Here is a 26,420-nt window from a genome sequence, read left to right as displayed (position 1 = left end):
TGCTTCACGCTGTTTCTTGTCCCTCGGTTACCGGTGCAGGCTGACACTGGGCTCCTTTGCGTAAGCGCGGCGCTGCGGCACCGAGCGGTAGAGCCCCATGTTCGTCGCCTTCGGAGGCAGCCACTCTATTAAAATGGTTTCAATTGAGCAGAAAATGAGAGAAAACTTCCGATTTTGAACAGACCGCAGCGCATGTGGGACTTGAAACTCGTTTTCAAAGCACGCGGCAGTGCGCCACAAGCAGCCGACGCGGCCGCGGAGACCACGTGATCCTGCCAAGTACGTCACGCCGACGGTGGCGCCGGCGTTTCCAGTGGTGGGCCTCGAGGCCAATATGTGACCGTATTTTATTTCTAGTGCTGTAAGCAGGTTCGGAAAAAAGTGAGGGCACACCGTGTTGCTTATTTTGCTTCGTGGTCGTTGGTTTTCACTGGGTGGTTTTTGTCCGCAACGAGCGCCGATCATTTACAGCCCCAAATTAAGCATTACCTAACGGTCACGAGGCAAGTTAAGTAGCGTTAAGCAGTCCCAAATAGCGTGAGCTGCGAGAGCATGTGCTTTTGTGGACAAAGCTAGATTTGATAAACCTCTGTTGACTTGGCGGATCCCCTTGCGTGTAGCAACTTATATTGGTACTACGCAGGATCGTTTACGCAGTTACCTCGCTCATCTGTAGTTGTGCAATTGGCTGAGAATAACGAACTCAGTTAAGGTTCGCAGTCGTTTTAGCAAATTTTCTATCCCTGATAGCTGAGGCGAAGCTCGCTGAGACACATTCCTTTTTGTTGTGCACTTCAGCGAAGTCAGTAGAAATGCAATATTTGTATGTAGGTCTGATAATTGCAGTGTAGTCGCGCGTTTCATGTTCAGCTTCTTCCGACGAGCTGTCGGGGCTACGCTTCGCCTTCCAGGATCGTGAGCCGGCACGAGGAATAAAGCTAAGTCCACGCCCCGTGCTTGTCTGGTTCATCTCTGTGCTACCAGGTGTCTCCACACACCTAACCGTTCATGTGTTCTCTCTCCATATAAACCAATGGCATAAGGGTGTCAATTCGGGCTTGTTGGTATAGCATGCTAATTGGTGGTAGTGCAGGCTAAGGACAAGGACAAAAGAAAGACACCTTCGTGTTGTTCTTTGGTCCTTGTCCTTAGCCTGCGCTGCCATCAATCATCAAACAATGGGATAAGGTCGCGCGGGTGACGGCGCAAAACCATGAAACTTCACAAACGCAAGAGCGGCAGAAATCTCAAATGTGACGATGCGCTGCGATCTGTAGCGACACGCACTTAAAATGTTTTGTTACAATACACATCATCGTTGTCTGTGCTACGTGTGTAGGACAGCAACCGGTGGTCAGTTACAACAACGGAATGGACACGAAGGAAGGGAAACGCTGCTGCTAGATGGAGTGACGATATTGAGAAGTTCGCAGGGGAAAACTGGAATCAGGTCTATAAGGTAAATTAGAAGGCATCGGGAGAGGCGTTCGTTCTACAGCGGACATAAAACGGGTTGAGAATAATGGGAATAAATTACACACTATGCAAAGTTTTCAATCGGTCTATGAGTGGACAGAAGGATTTACGCCATCGAATCAATCGGTTTGTGCATAATAGTCGAAAACAAGTGAGCCGTCAGCATTTCCGCTATTAATATAAAAATTAACTTTATCAGTGAAGCAAGTACTCGCTAGACATCTGGATGAAATTCAAAGTGATTTCTGTTATTGTTGTGTTAATTTTAGTTACCGTAACAACCCGGACATTAGCCATTCCTAAACTTGCCGTATTCAGGTATAAGAGCAAGTTACGCGAGTCAACTCTCAAACACATGAATCAGCTTCTCGGCTTTAAATTTTTCTAGAAATGCTCGTGTGTTGTTTCTGAAAATAGGTTGAAGGGAGATAGCGTCACCCTTAGGACAAATCCAAACCAACTATAATTTGTTTGGATTATTATAAGGGTGACACAGTGGTGACACGAGGATACAAAGCAGCACCGTGTCGTCATGTGATCTTTGTGCCCTCGCGTACTGCACTGTGTCAAAACTTATACTGAGACAGCTTGGAATGTGGAACTTATATTTGCAGAAACAAGATAGTCGACAATTTTAATGAGCTCGCTTTAGAAGCTTTGTCATCTCGTGTCAGCTGAGTATAAGTTAATTATAACGATATAATGTGCTCTGCGTATACATCTACCTCAGAAAACTAAAAAAAATCACAGCATATCCACGGAGTGAATGATGATGAGTGGGCGAAGCTGCGGAGGTTCATCGGTAAACCGTGAATCTTCCGTGAATTCTGCCCAGTACATCATCACCGACGTGAGATCGGGCGCGTTTATACTAAAGGTTCGATGAGTTATGACGACTTGCAGCGCACTTTAATTTTACATGTACGCTGTGAATTTTCGTTGTTTAGAAAACCATTGCTTAGAAAACATCTGGCGTCTTTCGTTAAGCAGCTGGCGTCTTTTCGTTTTGCTTTAGAAACATCTGGCGTTCTTTCGTTTTGCTTTTACAAAACATCTGGCGTCTTTCGTTGGTTTATTTCATCAATCAACGGTGTTTTGAACAAAATTTTTATTGTTTAATCACGCACAGGAGAAATCTCACCAGGCACTACCTTGGAGGTAAACAATGGCTGCTACTGGGAATGGGAGACAGCAGAAGTCGGCTTTTAGCTAACACTTACACTTCTACTTCTACTAACGTTTCCTACTGGAACGTGCCAATGGCTGCTAATGGGGAATGAGAGACAGAAGAATTCGGCTTTTAGTTAACGCGCACGCTGCGAATTTTTTTTTATTGTTCAACAACGCACAGGAGAAATCTCCCACCGGCACCACCTTGCAGGTCAAAGCGTAAGACTGGTTACATACTACGCTACGAGGGACGAACGGGTGCCGCTATAAGGAGCTTCGCCCCTAAAAAGGAATCATTGAAAACTGCACGGGGAAGACGAAGAACTTGGTGCAGTGTTTTCAGTTTCGGTGCACGTCTCAACACACGAAGCGAGGTGTTCCTTGCTGGCGTGCTAATGCCGCACGTGACATGTAATTCTTGCCTTATGTATACTCTAGCATCCGTGTCGGTGCCCGTAACCTATTCCCAATAACTCTAGCGGCTGACAAGATAGCACAGAAACCGTAAACTTGGTGTCGTTGTCTGCTGGCCTTACTTCACTGTCTCATTTGCCAGCATTGACGATAATCCTAAACGATTGTCTTTGATTTCCCGAACTCCTGAAAGAGTTAGGTAAACGCAGAAATCCAAATGTATTCATACCTTCGCCTGAGCTAATGAGTGGAAGAGATATTGCAAATATTCTCAATTTATTTTAGCGCCATAGTTTAATTTTGGAAACCTGTATACCTGACGGACGTCTTGCTTTTAGAAGATACCGGATTTGAAGTAAACTTCAGCGTGAAGAAAATATAGTACCTTCTGCTTTTTTTATCGTATTTACCATGTCTTGTGGCTGTCGCAAGCGTGTGGTGCCAACCTAACGACATTCAGTACTGTCCCGTGTCCCTCTGTCGCATCAAAGCTCATTCCTCATGCAATATGGTCTATGTAATAATGCTAACTGGCGCTTGGGCATAATATCCTGCTGTGCTGATTTACGCCACTTGTATTCAAGGTGGAATCCTGGCCGGCCAGCGTCAAGAAGCGCGTCCATGCGCAACTGAAGCCAGTGCCGCCACCGACCAATCCGAACAGGACGCTCGAAGAATGTGCAGCGCAACAACTGTACTTACCAGTACGTAACTTTGCAATCTGTTACATTATCTTGAAGAAGGCTCAAACGTCCGACCGCCGTCCTACTTCTTAGATATGATGATATAACCTGCCTGTGGAAATGTCTTCGCAGTATTTACGACTGGTTAAACCGACACCATAACAAAGAACGATCGAGGATAGGTCATTTGGGAAAGTGGTTAGGCCAGATGCATTGCATATTCACAGCACATTTGAAGAGCGCATTGCACAGCTGCACTGCGAATCATTAGGTTAAAGCAGTGTTCAAATTTAGGATACAGTCGAACCCCGCAATAATGAAATCCCTCAACAATGAAATTCCCGCTGCTGTGAAACATTTAGTTGTCGTCGGCGAACGCCCGTAGCAGTCAATGCATTCTTATTTCTCGACAACAAAACTTTGTGGAACTTCAATATCCCACAATAACTAAAATTGACGCAACGTTTCCCGCACGCAATATACTCGCGCAAGGTCAGCGGACAGCTCAATGCCCTAATGGCCTCTCCTGCTGCACTTAAATTGCGCAAAAAACTACCCACATTACGCTTGCGTGGGCGCAGCCTTGTTTGTTTACGAAATCATCACGCTGCCGAAAGTAGTTGTCCGCGCCGGATGTCGCCGTGGCCGCCAGGTTGTTTAATTCGTGGTTATTTTTTGTGAGCTGTCACATAACCATCGGCTTGTTACCGCTACGTGACTACGCTTTGTGTACCTACAGCGATGCATCGTGTACTGTGCGCAGTTCGTGTCGTGCTGCTTTCGCAAAGCCACTGCCGTGAGCGCAGTGCCCGAGTGCACGCAAGAACAACACTTTCTTCTCTCGACAACGATGTTCCTGACAGCGTCGCTGCCGATGACTTTATTTGCGCCAACGAAGATGTGCTAGTGCATGAAGAGTTGAACGACGAGGCTATCTTGAACAGCGTGTGTGAAACCGACGACACTGAGGACCAGGGCTCTAGCCACGCGGAGAAGCCTCCCAACTTACGAGATGTGGTGGACGCGTTCGACACGATTCGGACGTTCGGCACGATTCGGCACGTTCGGCACGCGTTCGGCACGATTCAACGCACGATGATGATGCCGCGATGTATGCGTTTGCTGCATTGCAAAGGGCGAAAAGCCAAGCTAACACACTTTTGGCGTTAAACTTTCGTTTTTCTGGTCATTTCCTTAGTGGTATTGTGTTATTTCGCGATAAATAAATTCTCGCATTAGTGAAATTTTCCCATATCCCCGCCACTTTCGTTATTGGTGGGTTTGACTGTATTGCGGCAAATCCCCAGACTACGCTGTCAGTTCCAGCGCTTGCGGCGTCTCTTGATCACCAGCGGTTTCCATAACATTTTAATTCCTACCGCCTTGAACAAGTGTTTCGTCCTCTTTCTGCCGAGTGTTCTTGATATTCAAGCCAGTGGTGCCACGCGGGTACGAAGATTCAACAGTGAAACTCTCAATGCTAAACTAGCAGCAGCCGCACTATGAAACAGTACCGATGTTTCGAAGCCCATCGAAAGGTCTCATCTTCTGGGGTTAAGTGCAACGGTCGAGGTGGTGGTGGTGGTGGTAAACATTTTATTCAAGAAATTCACAAGAGAACTGCTGTGTGCCTGAGTGGCAGTCCCTAGTCCGGGACGCCATTGGAGATGGCCGCTGCCCGGGCGCATGCCACCAAGGAGCGTTGCGCATCCAAGGTGGAGCAGCCGAGCAGGTACTCCTCCCAAGCCTCTCTAGTTGGGATGGGGAAGGGGGATGAGAAAGAAAGTGGAGTTGCAGGACACGAAGCCACAACGTGAAAGGTGTCGGCGAGGACCTGACAAGTCGGGCACGTGCCAGAGATTTCCGGGATGAAGTGCCGGGCGACCGCCGGACTAAGGAAAGTATTAGTCTGAAGGCGGCGTAGTATTCGTTCGTCTGCTTTCGCCAGACCGCGAGCAGGGCCAGGGTAAAGTCGACGCGAAGTGCGATAATAATCCAGAATATCACGGTAGCGTGTGAGTCTCGAGTTTCCAGGATCCGACTCAGGACATGGAAGGGCAGCGGCCCGGAAGAGAGAAGCGCGGGCAGCGGCATTCGCCGCCTCGTTGCCGGGAAGTCCTGTGTGGCCTGGAGTCCAGACTATTCTTACGGAGTGAGGGCTAAAGCGCCAGGAGGCGGCTTGAAGGAGACGAGCAGCCAATGGGGTGATGGAACCCTGGATATATCGGGAACAGGCTGAGCGCGAGTCTGTCAAGATAGTGTGAGTGGTGGGGTGGGAGGCGGCCAAAGCGATGGCAACCTCCTCTGCATGAGTTGCACTATCGGCTCTAAATGAGAGGCCGTCGACGTGGTGACCTTCTGTGATCACAGCGGCCGTGTAGTGACCCGAGGGGGAAGGGCCCGAAACGTCTACATAAAATACGCCGGGGCGATCGGAGTGACGCGCCTCAAGGGCAGCAGTGCGCGCGTGCCTTCGACCGGAGTGTTGTTCGGGGTCCATGTTGCGGGGGAGTGGCTCCACCCATAACTTCTGGCGCCACATTTCCGGTACTGGGGATGGAGGTACCGGGTCGGAGATTGTGTTGAGGCCAAGTCTGTGTAGCAGGCGGCGCCCGCAAGGCGTCTGCGAAAGACGATTAAGTTGGTTGACGCGGTGGGCTTCCCGCAGCTCCGCGAAGGAGTTGTGCACCCCCAAGGCCGCAAAGCGGCTATTGGAAGTGGCAATGGGAAGGTCCAGCGCGCGCTTATACACGGAGCGGAGAAGAGTATCTAGTTGGTGTTCGTGGTGACGACGCAGGCGAAGGTAGGGTGGGGCATAGAGGACCCGACTGGTCACAAACGCTTGGGCCAACCGGAGGGACTGGCTCCCTCGGAGGCCGCCACGCTTGGTAGAGACCCGCCGGATCATACGACTCACTTGTTCGCTGGTGCGTCGGAGAGAGGATATGGTGCCCTGAGGGTCCAGTGAGGACGAGAGGTACAGCCCGAGAATCCGAAGGTCTTGGACTACTGGAACAGGTCCGGAAGGGAGGAATATCTGGGGTGATGGTAGGCGGGAAACCGAGAGAAGAGCCGATTTTGTTGGGGAACACTCCAGGCCGCAAGAGGCGGCGTAAGTGTCCACCAGAAGGGCAGCCTGTTGTAGGCGTTCCTCGATTTGAGCCGGAGAGCCGGTGTTGGTCCAAATTGTTATATCATCGGCATAGAGCGCATGGTGTACCCCCTCGACCTCGTGCAAAAGAGAAGGGAGGTTCATCATGGCCAAGTTAAACAGGAGGGGTGACAAGACCGCTCCTTGAGGCGTACCCCGTGTGCCTAGTGGGAACGGGCCGTGTTCAGCAGTGTCGATGCGGAGGAAGACCACACGATCGGAAAGAAAGGCGCGAATGTATTCGAAGGTCTTCTGTCCGCAATCTGTAGTGGAAAGATTGGCAAGAATGCTACTATGTTTGACATTGTCGAACGCGCCTCGAAGATCGAGAGCTAGTACGGCTTTGTCATTGTGGCACATGGTAGTCGGCTCTATGATATCGTGGTGGAGCTGGAGCAGGACGTCCTGTGCCGACAGATGCGGGCGAAAGCCAAACATCGTGTCGGCAAAGGTCCCCCTAGCCTCCAGGTAAGCGGAAAGGCGTTCGCGGACCATAGTTTCCATGAGTTTGCCGGCGCAAGAGGTGAGAGAAATGGGTCTCAGGGACTCAATGCTAACTGGCTTGCCCGATTTGGGGATGAATGTGACCAGCGAAGTGATCCATTCTGATGGAAGCGGCGAGCCATCCCATATGGAGTTGATGAGGTGGAGCAGTGATAAGAGGGCCTGGTCGGGGAGATTCGCCAGGAGCGATACTGTGATGCCATCCCGGCCAGGAGCCGTGCCCCGTCGCATTTTCGCCAGCGCTGCCCGCAGGTCGGGGAGCGTGTATGGAGCGTCAAGCTTGGAGTTGGGGGAACCAGAATACGTGTATTCTGGGCCCACGGGGTCGACCGTGCGACAAAGGTATCGGTCGCAAAGGTCCCGCGCGAGTTGGTCCGTCGTGCCCTGATAGGCATGCCAAGCACGACGGAGTTGACGCTGTGTTTCTCCACGAGTGGTGGATGGATCCAGAAGGCTCCGGAAAAGTCGCCACGTGCTCTTGGAGCTCATCTGGCCTGCTGCCTTCGTGCAGGTGTCGATCCAATTTGAGTCAGCAAGCTGCACAGAATATGCAGCCGCTTCTGCGGTGAGGGCCTCGATGCGGGAGCGGAGTTTACGGTTCAGCTTGTTTCGCCGCCAACGGCGTATTATTCCGCGGCGGGCATCCCAGAGATGCCGGAGGTGTGGGTCGATAGCGGGAGTCACATTAGTGGTAGCAAGTGTCTGAGTATGCGCTCGTTGCGTATGAAGGGCATGAGATGCCCACGCCGCGTATTCGCCTGAATTAGGGATCAGGGGGAAGGGTTGCGATCTGAATTTAGTCCAGTCGGTAAGACGGGCCTGGCCCCAGTGGTGACGCATTTTCTGACGCGGTGTGAAGGCAATACGGAGCAGAAAATGATCGCTACCTAGAGTTTCATCGAGATTCTCCCACGTAGCATCGCGTATGTTACGGGTGAGGGAAAGGTCGGGACAAGTGTCACGCGACACTGAATTACCGGAACGTGTGGGATGTGCCGGATCAGTGAGCAACGTGAGACTGAGCGAGGAGATGAGCTCCTTAAGCTGTCGGCCCCGGGTCTTTTCATAGTGGTAGCCCCAGTGAGGGCTGGGTGCATTGAAGTCTCCAACTATCACAAGGGGTTGACGGGCCGCCGTACACAGGGCCTGATGGAAGAGTTGCGTGAAAGACACCCTCGAGAGATGAGGGGGGCAGTACACGTTCAGAATATGGATCGATGGTTGCCCCCTCCGCTGAGGGAGCACTGAGACCATGCAGTAGTCGTACGGGAGGTGCAGATCGAGATCGATCTGAATCGCCGTGTACGCCTTATGCACGAGGAGGGAAGTGGTGGTGCCACCTACGTAGGGGCAGTATCCGGGAAGGGTCGGGGTTGGGCCAGATTCCTGGAGTGCCAAGACGGCCGGTTGAGAGCAAAGGGATTGGAGAAAGAGGGAAAGGTGTGAGCGCTTTCGCCTGTTCCCGAAACCTCTGGAATTCCACTCTATGATTTCGAATTGTGACGGGGGAATTGAATGGGGTGTACGTTTGGTAGCCATCATGAATGTCTTAAATTTTAGATGCCCTCCGCCATGTCCTGTTCGGAGCTTTGGGAGACAGGAAGGGGGATGGAAACCGAGTTACCTGGGGTCGAGGTGCCTGAGGCCACCTTGCGGCGCCGGGGAGCGGAACCGATACTACTTTCAGAAGGGGAACGGGACCGTGAAGTTTTGGGTTTAAACTGCGTGATCGCCCAGGCCTGGATGGCCTGCACTACCTCAGTTACAATGCGTTGCACGGAAAATGTGGAGATGTGGTGGAGGAGTAGATTTTCAAGGCGGGGGACGCGCTCCTCAATTGACAGAGTTGGATCAATGGGCACTGGAGCCTGAGGTGCCCCGGGAGCCAACGATGCTACCGGAAAGGAAGCAGTAGCTACGGAAGGCGTGGGGGTGTTCGATGTGGGCGCAGCCTGAGGGCTAAGCTTGGGGGAGGTGGCCGGCGGGGCCGTCTGAGCAGGGACGGTGGGACCGGGTACCTGCGGAGTGCCCTGCTGCAGGGATGCAACTTGCTTGGTAAGTAACGCAATTTTCCGCTGAAGGTCCGCGTTCTGCTTGCGGAGAACCGCAAGTTCAGGGGAGGGAGGGGCAGCAGGAGGGGGAAAGAGAGGCCCGGGAGCAGCAACCCCTGCCCAACCACTCACCTGTAGTGGCGCCGTCGAGGCAGCGAGTGGCGGAAATTCTTGAGTGTCGGCCGGGCGCGCTGAGCCAGGCTGTTTTGGGCGGGCGCCCTTGTTGTGGAGTGGTGATGGCGTGGGCCCCGGAGAAGGTGTCGAGGTCGGCGTGAACATCCGGTATTTACCCGTGCAGCCTATGGCCCCGGTCTCGTGAGCACCTTGGCAGAGGAGGCACTTGGGGTGGCAGTCGTGGTCGGTGAGGCCCTCGGCAGCGAGGGTCCCACACTTGGCACAGCGGTCTGGGTTGGGGTGGGGGCACACAGACGGCCGATGGCCGATGGTGCCGCATCTAGTACATGCCGGAACTGTCTTCTTATATGGTCGAACGTACGTCGCCACGCAGTGGTAGAAAAGGAAGCGGGGGAGCTTCGTGCCCTCGAAGGTCACCACCGCCGCCGCGGAGTCACCGAGTTTACGAGCCGCAAGGATAGTTCCTTGGGGCCAGTGAAGTTCCGACTTAATCTTTTGAGAGGTCTCGGCAGGGTTGATGGTGATGACCCCCCTGCAAGTTTCCCCAGAAGGCTTGGCGTGACCTCGGACGGGTAGCTGCTGGTCCCCCACCGGCAGTTGGAAATCTCCGAGGAGTTTTTGAGCCTTGGGCAGCTCGGTGGTGCTGCAGACGATGATGTTCTGGTCCCAGATCGGCCACACTTGGACTTGTGCGGTGGTCTGGTCTCCCAGGTAGGCCCGGATAGCGTCGCCCACACGGTCAGCCGGGACGGAGGTTCGGAGCTCGCAAGGAACGCGAGGCTTGAGGACCACAATGTAATCGTCTCGAGAGAGGCGAGGAGTCTGACGCGGACGACACTTGCGTTGCTTCGCCGGCGGCGAAGGAGCAGAGGTGCACGCGGCGTCTGTGGGACGGCGCGCCGTTGCAGCGTCTTGCGGCAGGGACGCGGGTTTGGATTTCGCTTTCTTGCGTTTCCAGGTGTTCACCATGTCCTCGAGATATTCGTTCTCCGAGGGCATAACGTAGTCGGCGGAGGATGTCTCCATGGTAAGCACTTGCATTGAGGTAGGGTCGTAACCTGTAACCACGGTGGCTGTCGCCATCGCCGGGCTCAGAGCCGCGACGAGGCGCGCTAGGCCTAATGAGACGCGGCCTAGCGAGGAGCCGCGGTAGCCGGGGGTGAAAACAGTCTCTCAAGGTATCGAAAAAGGGCCCACCGGGACAAAAGTGGTATCCGAGTGAAGCACAGAACTTGGCGACAACGATAGACCTGGTCGTAGCGGAGATGGTGGTGATGGCCCGCAGAAATTCGAGAACATCCGCGGAGCCGATGCGAAGAGCGTCCGTCGCCGATGAGCGCTCGTAGCGCCCCCCCCCCCCCCGGTCGAGGAAGCGGCGTCGTTTTTATTGCGATAGCAAATATATGAGCACTACTCGAGGAGCATTTTCGCAGTTGCCGTCATGTTCCGTGTAAAGTCCAAATCGAAAACACCGCCCCACGTGTGTTATTTCCTTTGTGCGAGTGAAAGCGCGTGAGTGCTACCGACGAAAGAGGCTCAAAAATATGAAACGAGCCGGCCCTCTCGGTCGCGGGAAAGGCGCACGGAGGGTGCCGGAGGGATGAGGCCTAGTGGCTCCGGCAGCAAATGCGTACATTGACCAGCCGGGTATGGTCGCACGCGCCGTAGTTTTCAGGGGTGTCAGACGGCTCATATATTTGTACGTGTTGTGTTCTGATCCCAGAGTTTGTGTTGGAGCCAAAAACAGCAGGAAGGTCACTTCGCTCGCTGCAGCGGCCGCGCTTCCTTGCGCTGGCGTTTTGGTTTACGCCAGATGGAATGCTAAAAGAGAAAGCTGCTCAACTTACTTCGTATAGCATTCCTATTTGCCGCTATCGAATTAATTTCTTCGCCCTTGCGGCGAAGGATCAGAATGTGACTCATGTAAAGCGAGTCATTATCAGAAGAAAAAGTCCGGAAACCCCTACAAAACACTTGCGACTGACCTTCACCTCTAGCGATCTACTACGAAACATAGAAACAGGTTACGCAAAGACTCTTGTAAGAGCGTATATCCCAACCCCCGCGGGATGTTTCCAGGGTCATAAATTTGGCCACGGCTCTTAGAAATGCCGTGATCGACCTACCTCTACAGAATGTAGTGTCCAAGGCCTTGCTTCAGACAACTGCAACGAAACGTTTAGACAGTGGGTGCGTACAATGAGAAAAACAGCACTGTATTCTTGAAAAAAAATTGGCCGTGTATCTGCGTGCTTCGCTGCAAATGTCGTCTAAAGACGATAGAAGAGGCGCTGCGTGAGATATGGATGCCATCTGGCAATACGTCGGGAAATATGAGTGCTGTGTTGCGGGCCGGTAGTCCCGGCGCAGCGGCAGGCGAAGACCGGCGGTGACCAACGCGACCGGTGGGGACGCCGGCCAGCCCAAACAGGCTGCTTGGCGCGATGCGCCGAAGGAGAAGAAACGTCCGCACTCAACGAGTACTCTCCACAAACTCTCTTACTTACACGTCGCCTGGGTAAGACAGGAATGCCAGAGCGGCGCCCCCTGTCATTCGTACAATGCAATACTGAACCGAAACCGAAACACAACATGAGCTTGTGCAGAGGGCACGGAGGAAGACAAGTTTCAGCGCAGTCGCATTTTCAGCGCACCTTAAGAAACTAGGGTTGTAACATTGTAGGGCGAGTAGGGCCAGAAGGACCGTCACGACGAAAACCTGCCTCCTCAGTCGTATTCGCCTGGAACGTTGGTGTGGCTTCGCGTTCCCTCCTCCGCTCCTGGCCTTTCCACAAAGCTACTGCCTAAGTACGAAGGTCCCTACCGCGTCCTACGTCAAGCATCCCCAATTAACTATATGATTGAGCCTGTTCAATCACCTACGGACCGCCGTCGTCGCGGCCGCGAGACTGTTCACGTCGATCGACTGAAGCCGCATTATGACCCACCAGTTGTACCTGTTCCTTAGGTCGCCAGGATGGCTCCTTTTCCGCGGGGGAGTGATTTGTAACATGGTAGGGCGCAGACAAGAACGCCTGCGAAAGAAGACGAAGACGGTTGTTGTTGGCGCTCGCGCTTGCTCGGCTTGGACCGCTGATCGCTTCAGCGTTACTGTCTCAACGTTAAACGCATACCATCAAGGTATTTAAAATTGCGTATCTATGTATTTTCTATTAAACGAACACACCACCTAATACTTACCTAATGATGCTACGCCTCAGATATGCGTAATATTTACTTTTTGATCGACAACGTTCACTAGTATGAACAGCCATACCAGTTCAAGATGGGTGGGCGGTAAGCAAGTGGTTCAACTTTGGCCGGGTGGCTGAATCGAGGGACGTGCCGACAAACAGAAAGACAGACAGACAAAGACAGACCAAAATTTAGGCGTTTAGGTTCCCCAAGAAAGACTATCGTCTTTAATATAGCAGGCCTACTCAACCGTTTTGTTAGGTATGCATCTTACCACTATGCACCCCTCCTTGTACGGGGTATCCACCTCCAGGTGCCACATATTGGACTCTAGATGACAACATTCTGTCGGTGCCAGGCATCATGTGTGCTAAATTGCCTTATGCGGCCGACAGCGCCTGCTTTCAAAAGTGGGCGCGGGGAAATTACCCCCTCCCCATCCCTATAGTTGCTCAACAATAGAGTGACCGTTGCCCATCAGTATTTTGTTGATAGCGATGAAATGGTAGAAGGAGCATCCCCGTGTTTCAGGCCAGCTCGATCGCCAGTCATAGTTGCAGAGCGCGGTAAAGTGTAGAGGCCTGTGGATGATTCTATGGTGTGGAGGTCGAACGTGCCGCATCAGTTTGAGAACGATACGTTCGGGGTAATGAGTTGTCCTCTAATAGTCAGACTTGGCCCCATAGAAAACGCAACACGCCCTTTTCGTGTCCGCACGTGGAATTGTCACGCAAACTGTTTGCTCGAAGCTTGCCACCGGATCTGTAAGGTGTTCTAAAGCACCATACACCGTAATGTCACTGTTGTACCGGCTGTTAGCAACGCAAGGAAAAGTTAAGCGTGTTTTTTTTTGTGCTACTTCGAAATTTTTCAGAGCTTGCTACCTGACGTCGACGCCCTCCTTTATGTGGGCACAGAGATGGTCTTCGTTCATCCCGTCGAAGACATCTGGCGAATGTTCTACTCGATGAACGACCAGGAAATGGTGGGCATGGCACCGGAGACGGAAAGCATCACACGCAACTTGTACCTGAATAAGTTCTCACAGCCATTCGTTGAACCATTCGGTAAGATTCGAAGTTTATTGTTAAATAATTAGGTGATCGCGTGGTGAGATCACGGGTTGTACGTTCATGTAGCCGCAAATAGTTACGCAGTGCTTTCTATGTAGTGACGGAAAGGTACGTAATCTGAGAAGTCTTTACTCGGTCATCCATTGCGCCTGATCAAGGTCAAGTGGCGAGATAGCCGGGATTATGTTCAAATACCTAAAGCACCAATACAGTGCACTGCACTAATTTGCAGCGAAAGACACATAGAAAGAAAGCGAACAGAAAAGTTCTAGACCAGCAACTGAATGTTTGACAGCGAGCAGACTGCGCAGAGAATAAAAACCAGCGACATTATGGAAAATCCCGAACAAACTGCTGCTCATGCGTGTTGTAAAGCCTGACTTAGGCAGGCCAGCTCCTCTGTCGTTCACACTAAACTGTCTTGAAGATGGAAGGAAATGATTTTGTTGGCGCCAGTGTACATTTTTTTTAAACCCCCGAGAACTCATTTTACATAGCAACGGAGAAGAGGCGGCACTAGCGCTTACTCTAACGATCGGCCTGTCTCCCCGACGTCACGATTGCTTTTGCGTTGGGCCTGTTGCGTTGCGTTGCGTAAACTGTTATGAGCTCACAACAACAGCCTATTTCGGTGGCGATTTTGACGGCCACCGCCGATGTCCGTCGTGGCTACCAAGCACAATGAAAAAAAAAAAAACCCCAAGCCTACACGGGACACGTAGTACAGTCACAGCGAAAGATGGAGGAGCGGCCTTTCTAGATTTAGCTGTAAACTTTGTTGAGGCGACTACTTAAAGTGCAGTTGCATAATACCCAGTACGCCATATACCATCATAATTTTGCAAAGCAGCGAGGTACCCACAACGCGTCTGTAAGGCATTATAGGCGCTTGCGTAGCTGCACGTGCACTTTGTTAGTGCTGTGACTGATTTAAGAAAGCATCGTGGCGCGAACTGAAACGATGGAAAAAAAAAACGAGAGAAGGCAAAATAGGGCGCCTTGTGCGGCAGCGCACCACTTTTTTGGGGGAAACGCGTGTGATAGGATGGAGCAGGGAAACGTCAGCAAGTGAAGTGCTTGAAGCGTGTTACATACAGGACAAGGGGCATGGCCGCTTCAGTGTTCGTTCGGTATTTTTGTACTAGAGTGAATGCCTATTTTGAGATAGCGCTGTACGATACTTTGTTGATAGTGCCGGGTAACAGTTTGCATGTGTGCTACCCCCACTCTGCGTGCGTACTGAAAAAAAAAAAAAAGGAAACGACATATATTTGGGTGATGTGCGGAAAATAAACTAGTTTAGAGGGCGCCCTAGTCCGTCCTCTCTCGTTTTTTCTTCCTTCTCAATTAGCGCCACAATTCTCTCTTTCAGCCATGCACCAACTCGCCCAATGTTACTCTCTGCTAAGGCACGCGGTGGCAGACGGTGATATGAATTATTGCTGAGCCCTTTGAAATGAGTGGGAAGCTTTAAACCACCTACTCGTTCCGCAATTTGCATGGAGTCACCTGACTGTTATTTACACTTTTGTCATACGATCTGAGAGCGTGATTTCTCGCCCGACATGAAGCCTTCAATGGGTGATTTTGCAAGGAAGTTTCAATCACCGGCGTGGCTCTCTAGTGGTATGCAGGACTGCTGCGCGCCTAAGCCCTGAGTTCAAATCCCGCCCATACCCAGGTTATTTCCCTCTCATTGTGCGCGATAGCTGCGACGGACACCGGTGGCGGACGACTACACCGACAATATCGCCAGTTGTGAGCTTATAACAGCTTTCGCTATAAAACCAGGGTTCGTACCAGAATCGAACCCTGCCCCTCCCCCCACGATACATGCTACCACCAAGAATGTCCTATAGAAGTAATCTTTGCCAGGCTACCAATGGGGCAGGCACACTTCACGCACTACTTTACGCTCGTGAGGAAAGAACAGCCAACATGTGATAAATGCAAGAACCGATAAGAGTAGCGTACATTCTAATCGCTTGCCCACATAACGAAACGCTAAGGCGCAAGTATTTCCAAGAACTATACAGGTTACATGTACAGTACGGTCCACTGTTAAAGGGAACACTCCAGTGAGCGCCTTTCATTCTGCTGGCCCTCTAACAGCAAGTGGCCAGGGGAAACATTGTTCATGCACTGCACGAGTCTGTCAAAAAGAGGCAGAACTGTCAACCACCAGTAGTCTCGCGCAAATCTAAGCCACTATCTTTTTGCAAGAAGGCGAAATCCAAACATGCCCTGCACGCAAATGTTCCCTTTAACAGCGGACCCGTCTGTACACCCGTGAGCAAGCGGATGCGGACCACGGAAGTGCGAGCCGAAATAACTGTCTACGCCATCTAGTCGCGAGCCGTCTGATGTCGAGAGCGTTGCTTTGACAGGATATCTGTCGAGATCATTACTCTGACGTAATTTGTCAGAGAAATGCTCTCGACAGCAGCCTGCTCGCAACTAGACGGCGCAGACGGCAAATGTATGCGGACGGCAATGGGCCGTATACTTTTGCTGACGGGTGTACGTCTACACCGGACCTTCATTTTGGGAGATGATTCACTTTTGTCTCTCAGAGAAGTTGTTTAAACAAGGTTAAAAGTTGTAATTAGCATCAAAGAATGTGGCTTTTGTGGTCTTTACAGTTGCTTTTACGATACCCAGTGGTTGGAGCAGGTTATTCCAAGTCGTCTCTGCACCAATAAACCTAAATTAACTAACATAACTAGCGATCATTTCCGTGCATGTATGTGCGCCGGAATTCCGCTGGCGGTCATGGGCGTCAATTTCTTGAAGGCGAGAATCATTTTTTGTATTTGTAGGATGCTGCGTTTCTATGCATAACATTATTCCTAACAAGAGAACGATGCTTTCGCAATACCGTAAACTGAACATTAAACATTACAGTTGTATGAAATCACAGCAAGTTTACCACACTTTTTTTTCTGAAAGGTTGGCAGGTTGAAATTATGAATTAGTATAAGCACAGAAGAATGGACGGTTAGCGTAACCGGCGCCTGTAAGACTGTTTATGGAACGGCATAGAATGCGATACCGTTACTCAACCGTTAAAGTAAATCTATTTATTGCCCAGGTGTAGCAATGCTTTCGCATTCAATTTCAGCTCGTGCCTTATAGACCTAGTTGCATTTAATTTTAAGGAACGATGTAGCCTTATTGCACCACATGACTGTCAACAAGAGACACTTCAGCATATCCGATCGCTTGTAATAATTGCAAGATTGTTTTCTCTTTTTCACTGCGATAACGCCCTGTATATGTCTGTTCCATATAATTGAAATTGGCATCTTACCTTCTTGCAGGTGTAAACTCACATCTACTGCTGATGAACCTCACACGGATGCGAGCTTTCGGATTCGAGCGACGACTAAACGAATGCACGCGAGAACTCAGAAACGTAACTATATCAGAAGTCGAGGACGCGTTGAACATCTTCTTCGCGCAAAATCCGGAGGGCATCTTCACCTTCACATGCCGCTGGAACTACCGCGTCGAGCACTGCTACAGAGATGCCTTATGCACGGACGGGCCGGTGGCCGTCGTGCATGGCTCGCAGGATGCTTTCATGTACCGCAACCCGCCATTTATGGCTCTACATCAATCCATGCAGCAGGTGAGCTTCTCGAGTGACCTTCGTAAAACTAGTCAGCAGAAAACAAATGAAACTTAAACGGATTTTTGATATAGCCAATGCCATAAAATATCCGATTGCTTCCATTTTCCTGCTTTCAACAGCAGTAGCTAAAGTTCGATGCTTCAGTGCAGACACTGGCCTTTCAATTTACTTGAGATGGAGTGCTTGTCTGCGCATTACCAGGTTGCCGCGGTAGACGAGGTTATAAAACCTCCGTCAACAGTACGCCCAAATTTGCGTCGAAGTGGCATTGTGCCACCTATAATATTTCATAGAACACGTTTCCATTCACTGTCATTATTTTATTATTGATATAAGCGTTATGAAACTTTAGTACGCACGATTTTAGGCCATTCTAAGGCCACCTTACACTATCATTGATCACCCTCTGACTATTCACCACGGTGGTCTAGTGGTTATAGTGCTCGAATGCTGACCCGAAGGCGGTGGGATCGAATCCCGGCCGCGGCGGCCGCATTTTCGATAGAGGCGGTAACGCTTGAGGCCCGTGTGCTTAGAACTCCATGTGGTCGAAACTTTCGCAGCCCTCCATTATGGCGTCCCTCATAATCATATAGTGGTTTTGGCACGTTAAACCCCAGTAATTAAATTTATTATTCTCTAACTGTTGTCTTGGTGCTATTTGGTCATTACTAGCTGTTGCGCCACTAACCACCATATGTCACCATCAACCACTATTACCACCAACCCTACTGAAACGTTCCGCATGACATTCCAATAATTCCGCTTGTTTCCGTAAGAATTTTATGCAAAATATATGGACAATATACGGAAAACATATCGATTCCGTATGCAAACATATGGAATTATTGGAATGGCATACGGAACGTTTCAGTAGGGAAGATGGTTGTGTTGTACAGGCCAGCGCTCTATCACAACGCGGTTTCGGACGCCAGTGTCCATGGTGGCGTCTTTGTACTGCGGTGACACATGGTGTGTATCATGAAAGAAAACAGTGTCCATCTGGCGGTAAACGCGGGCAGAATACGTTAGCATAAGGTCGAAGGATGAGACAACGGCAGGATGGAGCACCCGTGGACTATACAGATGATAGAAAGCGCCATCTCATAAATTATTGCTCGAGTTAAATTTCAAGGTATCCCTTGTTCCGATGTAAGGCTAACGCGTTGCTCTGGACGACAACCTTCTTGCGTCAACTACAATAGTTTATATTATATTCGCCTTCGTTTGGGAAATACCCGAACAAAATGAAGCATCAGTTTGTTACGTTGTTCGGGGGTCGTAATTGTGGATTTAGACTGCGTTAAGATGCATCGGCACGAAGGCGCGAGTGACTTAACAAACTTGAGAGGACGACTGTGTGGGCCGCGACTGGCCTAGTAGTCTTTTATTTCACAGTAGTGCGCTTAGTGGGCGCTAGTAACTAGACGTAACACGCGCTTTTTTGTTTAATGGAATAATAAAGACAAAACAACACTTTACGAAGTTCATTCATGGTACCTGGTTGGTGGACGAGTGCTTCTTACATCACGCTTCACGTATGTAAAACGATGAATTGGTTATTCAGGTTGGCTGCGAGATGTAGCATCGTCAGCACACGTGGTTGTGGGTCGGGTTCGTGACAGGTAGTGTTCTGCTGAGTGGGTGGCCTCGTCTGCTTTCTGATCACGGTGAACACGGTTACTCACATCGAGTACCCCTAGCAAAACTGTGGTGAGAGTTGATAGTTCATGATCTTGAGCACGTTTTTTCAGCGCGAAAGAAACGATGAAAAAAGGTCTTGTATCTTTGTTTCTCGGCTTTTCGTCCTGGTGTGTTTCGGACTGAAAAATCTTACTCGATGCGGAATGCTCCACCTGTGCCTTGCACTGTGCAGCGCCAGTTGGCTGAGGACGAACTTGAGTGATGACTGCCCTTTGATGACAGTATTCCTGTGCCTCACCCAGACTGATCCTATACTGCTCCAATATCAGAAGTGCACGAGTGCAGCTGTCTCCATACTTGCGCTGTGCCGTTTATCTGCGTTTGAGAAAGTTTTGATGAGCAACAGTGGAGTACAGCGGCGTGAGAAACACTAAGAGACAGAGAAGTAGGAAAATGTTCCTCTGGTCTTTCTGTTGGAGTTTCGCGCTACAATATTATGCCTTTCAGTAAGGACCATCTCCCCCTAGATAAAATAATTGTGGAGCGAAAGCACGATAGCAAAGTGACTAGGTAACAATTGTAACAGGTTAGATGCGGCCACGTTGGTTCTCTTGGTCGCGTGGTGTTGACGCAGTGCTGGTTTAACAAATCTGGCTCAGTTTAATTCATACAGGTACAGAATTTGGTTCCTTTTTTATTTGAAACTGCTTTTTTGAGTCCTCACTACAATCTGAAATTGCCTCACGTTCACAACTGTTTTAAAGTAAAATACACGTAGGCGTGTCTTGCGTTCCCGTGAAACTTCGCCGTTTCAGTTTCTGTGTTTGGCTCTTTTAGAAAAAGATGGCCGATCCCTCTGTCATAGGAACCGGTGTAACACAACGGGAAAGTTAAACGTGTCGTCACACAAGTAGTTGATCCTTTATATTGCATTTTTATATGAGAGCTTGTACAACGTCTACTGTTGTTTGGCAGATACAGCACTGCTTGACGTGGACGCACTCGCGTTGACGCCTAGTGGCACATCTCCGTACCGACGACTAATGCCCATGATCATGATTTAAACCTTGCGGTAGCTGAAGTTCTTAACATATACGTGGACACCGCATATGGTGAATGCCGTGCAAATATGGCATCTACAAGCACATAATAAACACTGATACTCGATATGCACCCCTTCAAAGCGTCGCGGAACGCGAAGAGAAACGCCATGCGCGTCGAGTCTTCCCTCTAGCCTGGCCGTTAATTCTCACAGGGCGAGCGGGGAACGCGGTGCGACAGCCAGGCGAGAATCGGAGAGCAATTTTTCGATATAGATGGATGATATGGGCGAGGCGCTTGGTCTAAAGCCACCACCTCGTGGTGTGTTAAAGCGTTGACGAAATTACACTTCTGTTGGAAACGCGCCGAATGGGACGGTCGTAGCAACGGCGCGTTTTTGTTTTTTTTCCCCAGCCTGGTGGCACACGTCACCGCCCCGTTATAAAGGGGTCACTCATGGCATCCATCCATCCATCCATCCATCCATCCATCCATCCATCCATCCATCCATCCATCCATCCATCCATCCATCCATCCATCCATCCATCCATCCATCCATCCATTCATTCATCCAAGAGCACTGTGAGAGGAAATAAAGAAAGACAAAAGACGCGTTCATGTAACCTCCGTTGTGTATTTGGCGGTAGCTTAGAGGGCTAAACGCCCGCCAGCCATCCTCGCGGACCGAGAGGCCATGGATTCGACTCCCATCAACGGAACTTTTTCTTACAGTTTTTTTTCTTTGCCATATATGGCGTTCATTTGGCTGACGTATTTGCGTGACTGAAATACGTCATGAAAGTCTTGGTGGACCCCGGCATAAATGCGTTGTTCCGGATGCTGTGCGCAGACCCTGGACAGAAATGTGTGCGTGTGAATGTTCTATTGTCATTTGAACCCCTGTAGGCGAATTGCCCATTGACATGTTATTTTCTGTATTTGCTATATGTTTTTCTTTACTTGGTCTGTTGTTGTTTTAAATGCGAAGCATTTCTTAGCGAACCCAAGGCACTTTGAGCGTTTCTATCTATCTACTATCTATCTATCTATCTATCTATCTATCTATCTATCTATCTAGCCACCTACGTCTGAGTGCTCTCGTGATCTCCTCCTTAATTTTTGGTGTAGACCAAAATTGGCATGGGAGGGTAAGAGGATTTGACGAATATGTCTGTCTGGTCATGACATGAATAACGTGAAAATCCTGTCGCACACGTTGTCAAACCCTTGCCTCTAGACACGTGTGGCACATACCCGTTTACCACGGGCCGCGGTATGCGAGTATTCGTCACAGGTGTTTGACAGTTGCGATAGCGTTAAGAAAAACCGACATCGGTAGTGTTAACCCGTTGAACGCAAAGAATAAAAATTAGGATCCCAACAGGAATCGAACCCAAGCATTCTGCGTGACAGTCAGGTATTCTACCACTAAGCCACTCCAGGTCTAGAAACTGCTTTGGAAAAACACTTTATGCAGGCGTAATGTCGGTGCAACGTCAACTGTGGTTGCATTGTTGGCTATCTAATTCGATAACAAAGCAATAAACACTACATATGTACTCCTACGACAGAGGCGTCATGTCAGGTCAACATCAGTTGTGGTTACAGTGTTGGCTGTGCTTTTATACCAGTCTAATAAACATTACATACGTATTCCTATGATTCAGCGAGTTATATCCAGGCGTTGCTAAACCCCGGAGGGATATGCTGACGAAAGTTACGTATGATGTTCACATCATCGCACCCGAAAGTGCACTTCGTTTCGATAATACTGATGTACGTGCACTAACGTGAGTGCTGACGTTACGTTAGAGCATAAGTTACACTTTAAACGCCAGTGTTATCGACGTGCCTGGTAAGCCCACGATGCGCGCACAACTACTATGCTTACAAATACGCGTCGTTAAAACTTGTAACGCTTGGCTCAAAGCTAAAAAATGCAGCATAGAACTACTCGCTGACTGCTTCGCATGAAACCGATTCCCACAAGGCGTAGGATCTGCCGAATTTTTCAGTAAGTAGTTTTCTTTACGCGCTGCAGAACATCTAGAAATGGAGTATCCGAGGTGATATCAAACTCAGCCTCACCACAGAAAGCACGTTAGAACAGGGCAGAACGGATACTTCTGGGAAAGTCGCTTGACTACTAATGAAAACGAAATAACTAGATGATTAAGCGTCATATGTGTTTCAGCTCCCGAATTCAGCTTCATAACTTCATGAAACATGCGTATATGTAGAAAGTTCTTCATTCACATGGCTGCCTTTTGTGTTTTTATACTTTTCGACGCGGTGTCGTTACGTCATACAAATAACGGTACAACTTTAATTTGCGTCAGGGTAGGTTTGCGTGGGTAGCGTGGCACATCATATTTTTTGCTATTGCGCAAATATTAAAAAAACGAAAAGCTATGGCGCCGACTTTTCTGGACGGATTTTTCCTTATTGCCTACATCTTTTTTTCGTTACAGTATCAGCTCGGCATGAGCCTTCTTCAAGGATTCATCGAACCGCTAAAGAAGAACCTCGCTGGGATGCACTGGGACGGCTGCCACGTGGAATTTGTGAGACACCTGGAATACTGGAGGCTTTCAGCTCATCGAGTCGACATGGTGTCCAACAGAACTATCCCTTTACAAGAGCCTGCTAACTGAGCTGCCCACAGGGGTGGTCGGGTATGGCATCAAGCCATTAAGCTGCGGCCGGTCCTGCCTGGGCCATCCGGCCGTTACCAGCAGGACCTGAGCATTCACAATGTGCAAGAGGGGACTTTTTCAGAAACATCTTCGTTTCCTCCACATTCCTCGGTTCCACGGCGTGAAAGAGGCGAACGTTGCGACAATCTATTGTTGCGCCACGTCTGCGCTTGCGCTTCCACTATTTGGCGATCCAGCGACGGCCTAACTTCCAGCAGCGAGATCATGCTCCAGCTCGAATGGTTTGAAAAGTTAAAATTACGCCGCTTCACCGGAGATGCTGCGCGAAGGCTCAGAATCCGCGGAACGTGACACGGGCTTTCAGTGAGAAATTCGTCTGTTGAAATATGTCACTGTGAAATCACGAGATCTGCTTAAAGTCTATATATAATCGTGATCACATGAAGTTCCCATGAAGCGCGCGCGCTGGTAAACAGCTACAAGCGCGGGTTGTTGTGTGTTTCTATGTACGTGTGTGTGTGAGTGTGCGTTAAATAAAGTTTAGCCGGAAGCGAATATAACCGTAGCTCGTCGCCTGTCGTGCTCCCATGATTGCACAGTTTTTCCATAGTTTGAACGCACACCAGCAAGCCCGGATAACAACCATTTTGTGTATTCATTCATTCACGAAACTTTATTAACAAGAGTCCCGAAGCCCCATACTTCCAGGCCGAGGCGGACCGCGTCCACGTCGGCACCGTCAGGTCACTCCCGATGGCGCCATCGTGGACCCTCTCTTCGAACCATGCTTGTTTGTTGCTATGGCTTTGTTGTAGGTATGTAATTGTTCATAGGTTCGTGTTGTATATAGGTATACAGAGCGCGTTGACGCTGATGTTGTTGAAATAAAGCATTCAGTTTTCTATTATGTAATTTTGGATGAGTGTACGCTCAGTGATGAGTGGTGCGCAACACACTACTCATCACAGCACCAGTATACGTCCTTCCAAACTTAATTCAGAACTTAAACTTGTATGCTCGTAACACACGCTTTGCACTCTTTGTAATAGTTTAACAAGAAAGAGGGTGTGAATGTCGACCTTAATGGAGCTTCATTATGAGTTACTGAATAATATAATAATAATAATAATAATAATAATAATAATAATAATAATAATAATAATAATAATAATAATAATAACCTTTCGTTGCTACTTTGAAAGCAACAGATTCGGGCATGCCGGATCCTGCTCTTTTAATTTTTCCTTCAGTACGTCTACAGTTACCACGTCGTAGAGTAGCGAATACGGCATTTCAATGGTGATAACTATAAAGAAAACAGCCTTCATTTTGCTTTTGTCCCGCTCGCGTGCGTTTTCCTTAAATTCTGAGCAGAAATGCGTGCTACCCTGGCAGCGTAATTGTCATTATCAAGGAGCAGTTCAGACGTACGCCGCCTATTTGAGCGCCTCTTCTGTATGTTGCGGTCTAAAATATCGTTTATGTGGACTTACCCGGCAAGCTCACGCAGCGAATGAGTCACGCACGCACGCGTACTGGTTTGCCCCAATTTTTCCACTAGGCCTCCCATAATCGCTGCCTTGTCTCACGATTCCCCGTATATGCAGCTATGCTGTATATGCTGTTCGTAGCCCTCGGTCGGAAAAAATGCAGCTGGCGCCCTAGACCGGAAAACAGTTCTGGTGCGACGTACGCAACTGTCCTGGCGTACATCTGACTCGCACACGCTGCAGAAGATGTAACTAATTACAATTGCTTCAGTCATGTAAATGATTACAATTACGGAATACTTTGCCACGAAAGTAACTGATAAAGTACAAAAACTCTGTCGATTACTTTACGTTACTTTCCGTCCGTTTCTATCAACCAGGCGTTTGGTTTCCTACTCGCGCCAGAAAAGTTGTTTGCAACCTGATCTTCCTTCAAGTGGAGCGTCTGACGCATAGAGAAAATCCGCTATTTCGCAGTGCCACGCATCGCAACAGGGACTTATCGTTCAAGAGCAAAATGTATCAACTATCGCGATGTTTGTGTAGGCTTTTAATGTCTGGCAAACATCAACCAGATGCACCATACACTCGTAAAAAAATGCCAAATCGCATTTACGCAGCGCATTGTAGCGGTTTTTTCTTAAAACGAGAAGGCGCAATTATGTAGCATCAGTAATTGCATTTACGTTGTCTCTGCGCCGTGTACTTGCATGATGCAGCGGATTGTCACTAATTTCGCAAGCCACAGACAGCGAGGTTGTAGAACAAAGGTCGGGAGCTGTCAAACGCAAAACAGGGGCCGAATTCACAAAACTTCGTACGCGCATTTTCTCATTGGGCAGCAGGATTCGCTAATGGAATGTGCCTCCTCATGATTGGCTGAAATATTCTCTTACGAAAAATTTTAGCGTAAGGCGTTTTTGTGGATACGGGCCCGCAAAAGCAGAAACATAGCGAAGTGCCGAATACTGTGCCGACAATACAGACCGCGCGACCTGCCCTGAAAGTGAGCGTGCAGATGCAGAAAGCCCAGGCTTGCCCATCACAACATGAGCGTCCATCGAGCTTCTTTGTTCCACGGCGGCGGGCTTGGCGCTATTGTTCTATAGCCGGATACAACTTAAGAAGTCCGAAGAGGCCCCGCCCAGACGATCGAAGCGCGGCAGCCCATCGCATCCGCGACTAAAGAAATAGTCCCGCTCATGCACAGGCAACGCCTCCTTAGGAGGCGTTGGCACAGGGCGATGTTCTCCGAAGGCGGGGTCACCGGCCGCTCCAGCTCATGACGTCAGTCTGGAGTTCTGTTCGCATAAAATTACGTAATTACGTTTTTTTGGGGATTTAATATATTAAATATCCCTGTGTAGTCAAGGATATTTAGCAAAAATAATTATGTAGTTACCTTGAGCCGTTCGAAAGTTATGACCATTTTTCCAACCCACTCTAGACGCATCCGAAACCGAAACTCAAGGTTTCCGGTTCCACAGCACCTGCCATCTTGTCATAAATAGTTTTTCGTATATATAATGCGCAATGCTAAGTTGTTCAAGTACGTTCTAAAGCTTGTGGAACACGTTGTTTTCGATTTATTTTAAAATTTCCACTACAAGACTGCGCCACTCTGCTGTTGCGCGCGTTTTCGCCCGGCAGTCGCTGCTTGTTTGTAAGCCGTTTCGAGCCCTTGGACTTAGTTCTGGCTTTTCAAGGAGAAAGTTATAGTACTTCATGAAATACGGCGAAGTATAGGGCAAAAAAAGAAGCGTCAACGCAAGCTAGGTAATCAATATACCAAGCGTGGACCCACTGTGGAGTACGTGGATAAGAGTCAGCTGAAGACGTGAAACGAGCTAGGAAAAAAATACATGCTTCCGCTCACTCAAAAGGAGATTGTGCCACTTCAAAGGAAGTCCCAAGCTATGAGCCGGGTGAATTTCAGGCATATCGAACGTTTCTTTGTTATATGGGCATTCGGTTCAAGTCTTTAAAGCAATTTTTCTCAAAACGTGATTTCTGCATGCTACAGTTAGGCGAACAGTGATAACTTTCTTTCTAATAAATATTTTCACATAAAAGTTTTCGTGCTGTTTATTAGTACAACTGTG

General features: G+C 49.3%; 1 protein-coding gene across 2 annotated transcripts in view; it reads left to right on the top strand.

Annotated features, from left to right (window-relative positions):
* Positions 1–23,729, top strand: part of LOC119374121 (glucoside xylosyltransferase 2) — a 102,792-nt gene extending 79,063 nt beyond the window's left edge. For both annotated transcript variants that reach the window (XM_037644188.2, XM_037644186.2), the window contains 4 exons: positions 3,645–3,764; positions 13,654–13,846; positions 17,173–17,483; positions 22,643–23,729. In XM_037644188.2, the coding sequence (XP_037500116.1) occupies positions 3,645–3,764; positions 13,654–13,846; positions 17,173–17,483; positions 22,643–22,825 (807 nt within the window). In that variant the 3' untranslated portion in view covers positions 22,826–23,729. The remainder of the gene's footprint in view (positions 1–3,644; positions 3,765–13,653; positions 13,847–17,172; positions 17,484–22,642) is intronic.
* The last annotated feature ends 2,691 nt before the right edge of the window (positions 23,730–26,420 follow it).

Source organism: Rhipicephalus sanguineus, chromosome 11 (assembly GCF_013339695.2).
Source record: "Rhipicephalus sanguineus isolate Rsan-2018 chromosome 11, BIME_Rsan_1.4, whole genome shotgun sequence".
NCBI lineage: Eukaryota > Metazoa > Arthropoda > Arachnida > Ixodida > Ixodidae > Rhipicephalus > Rhipicephalus sanguineus.
This window is presented reverse-complemented; position numbering and strand designations above follow the sequence as displayed.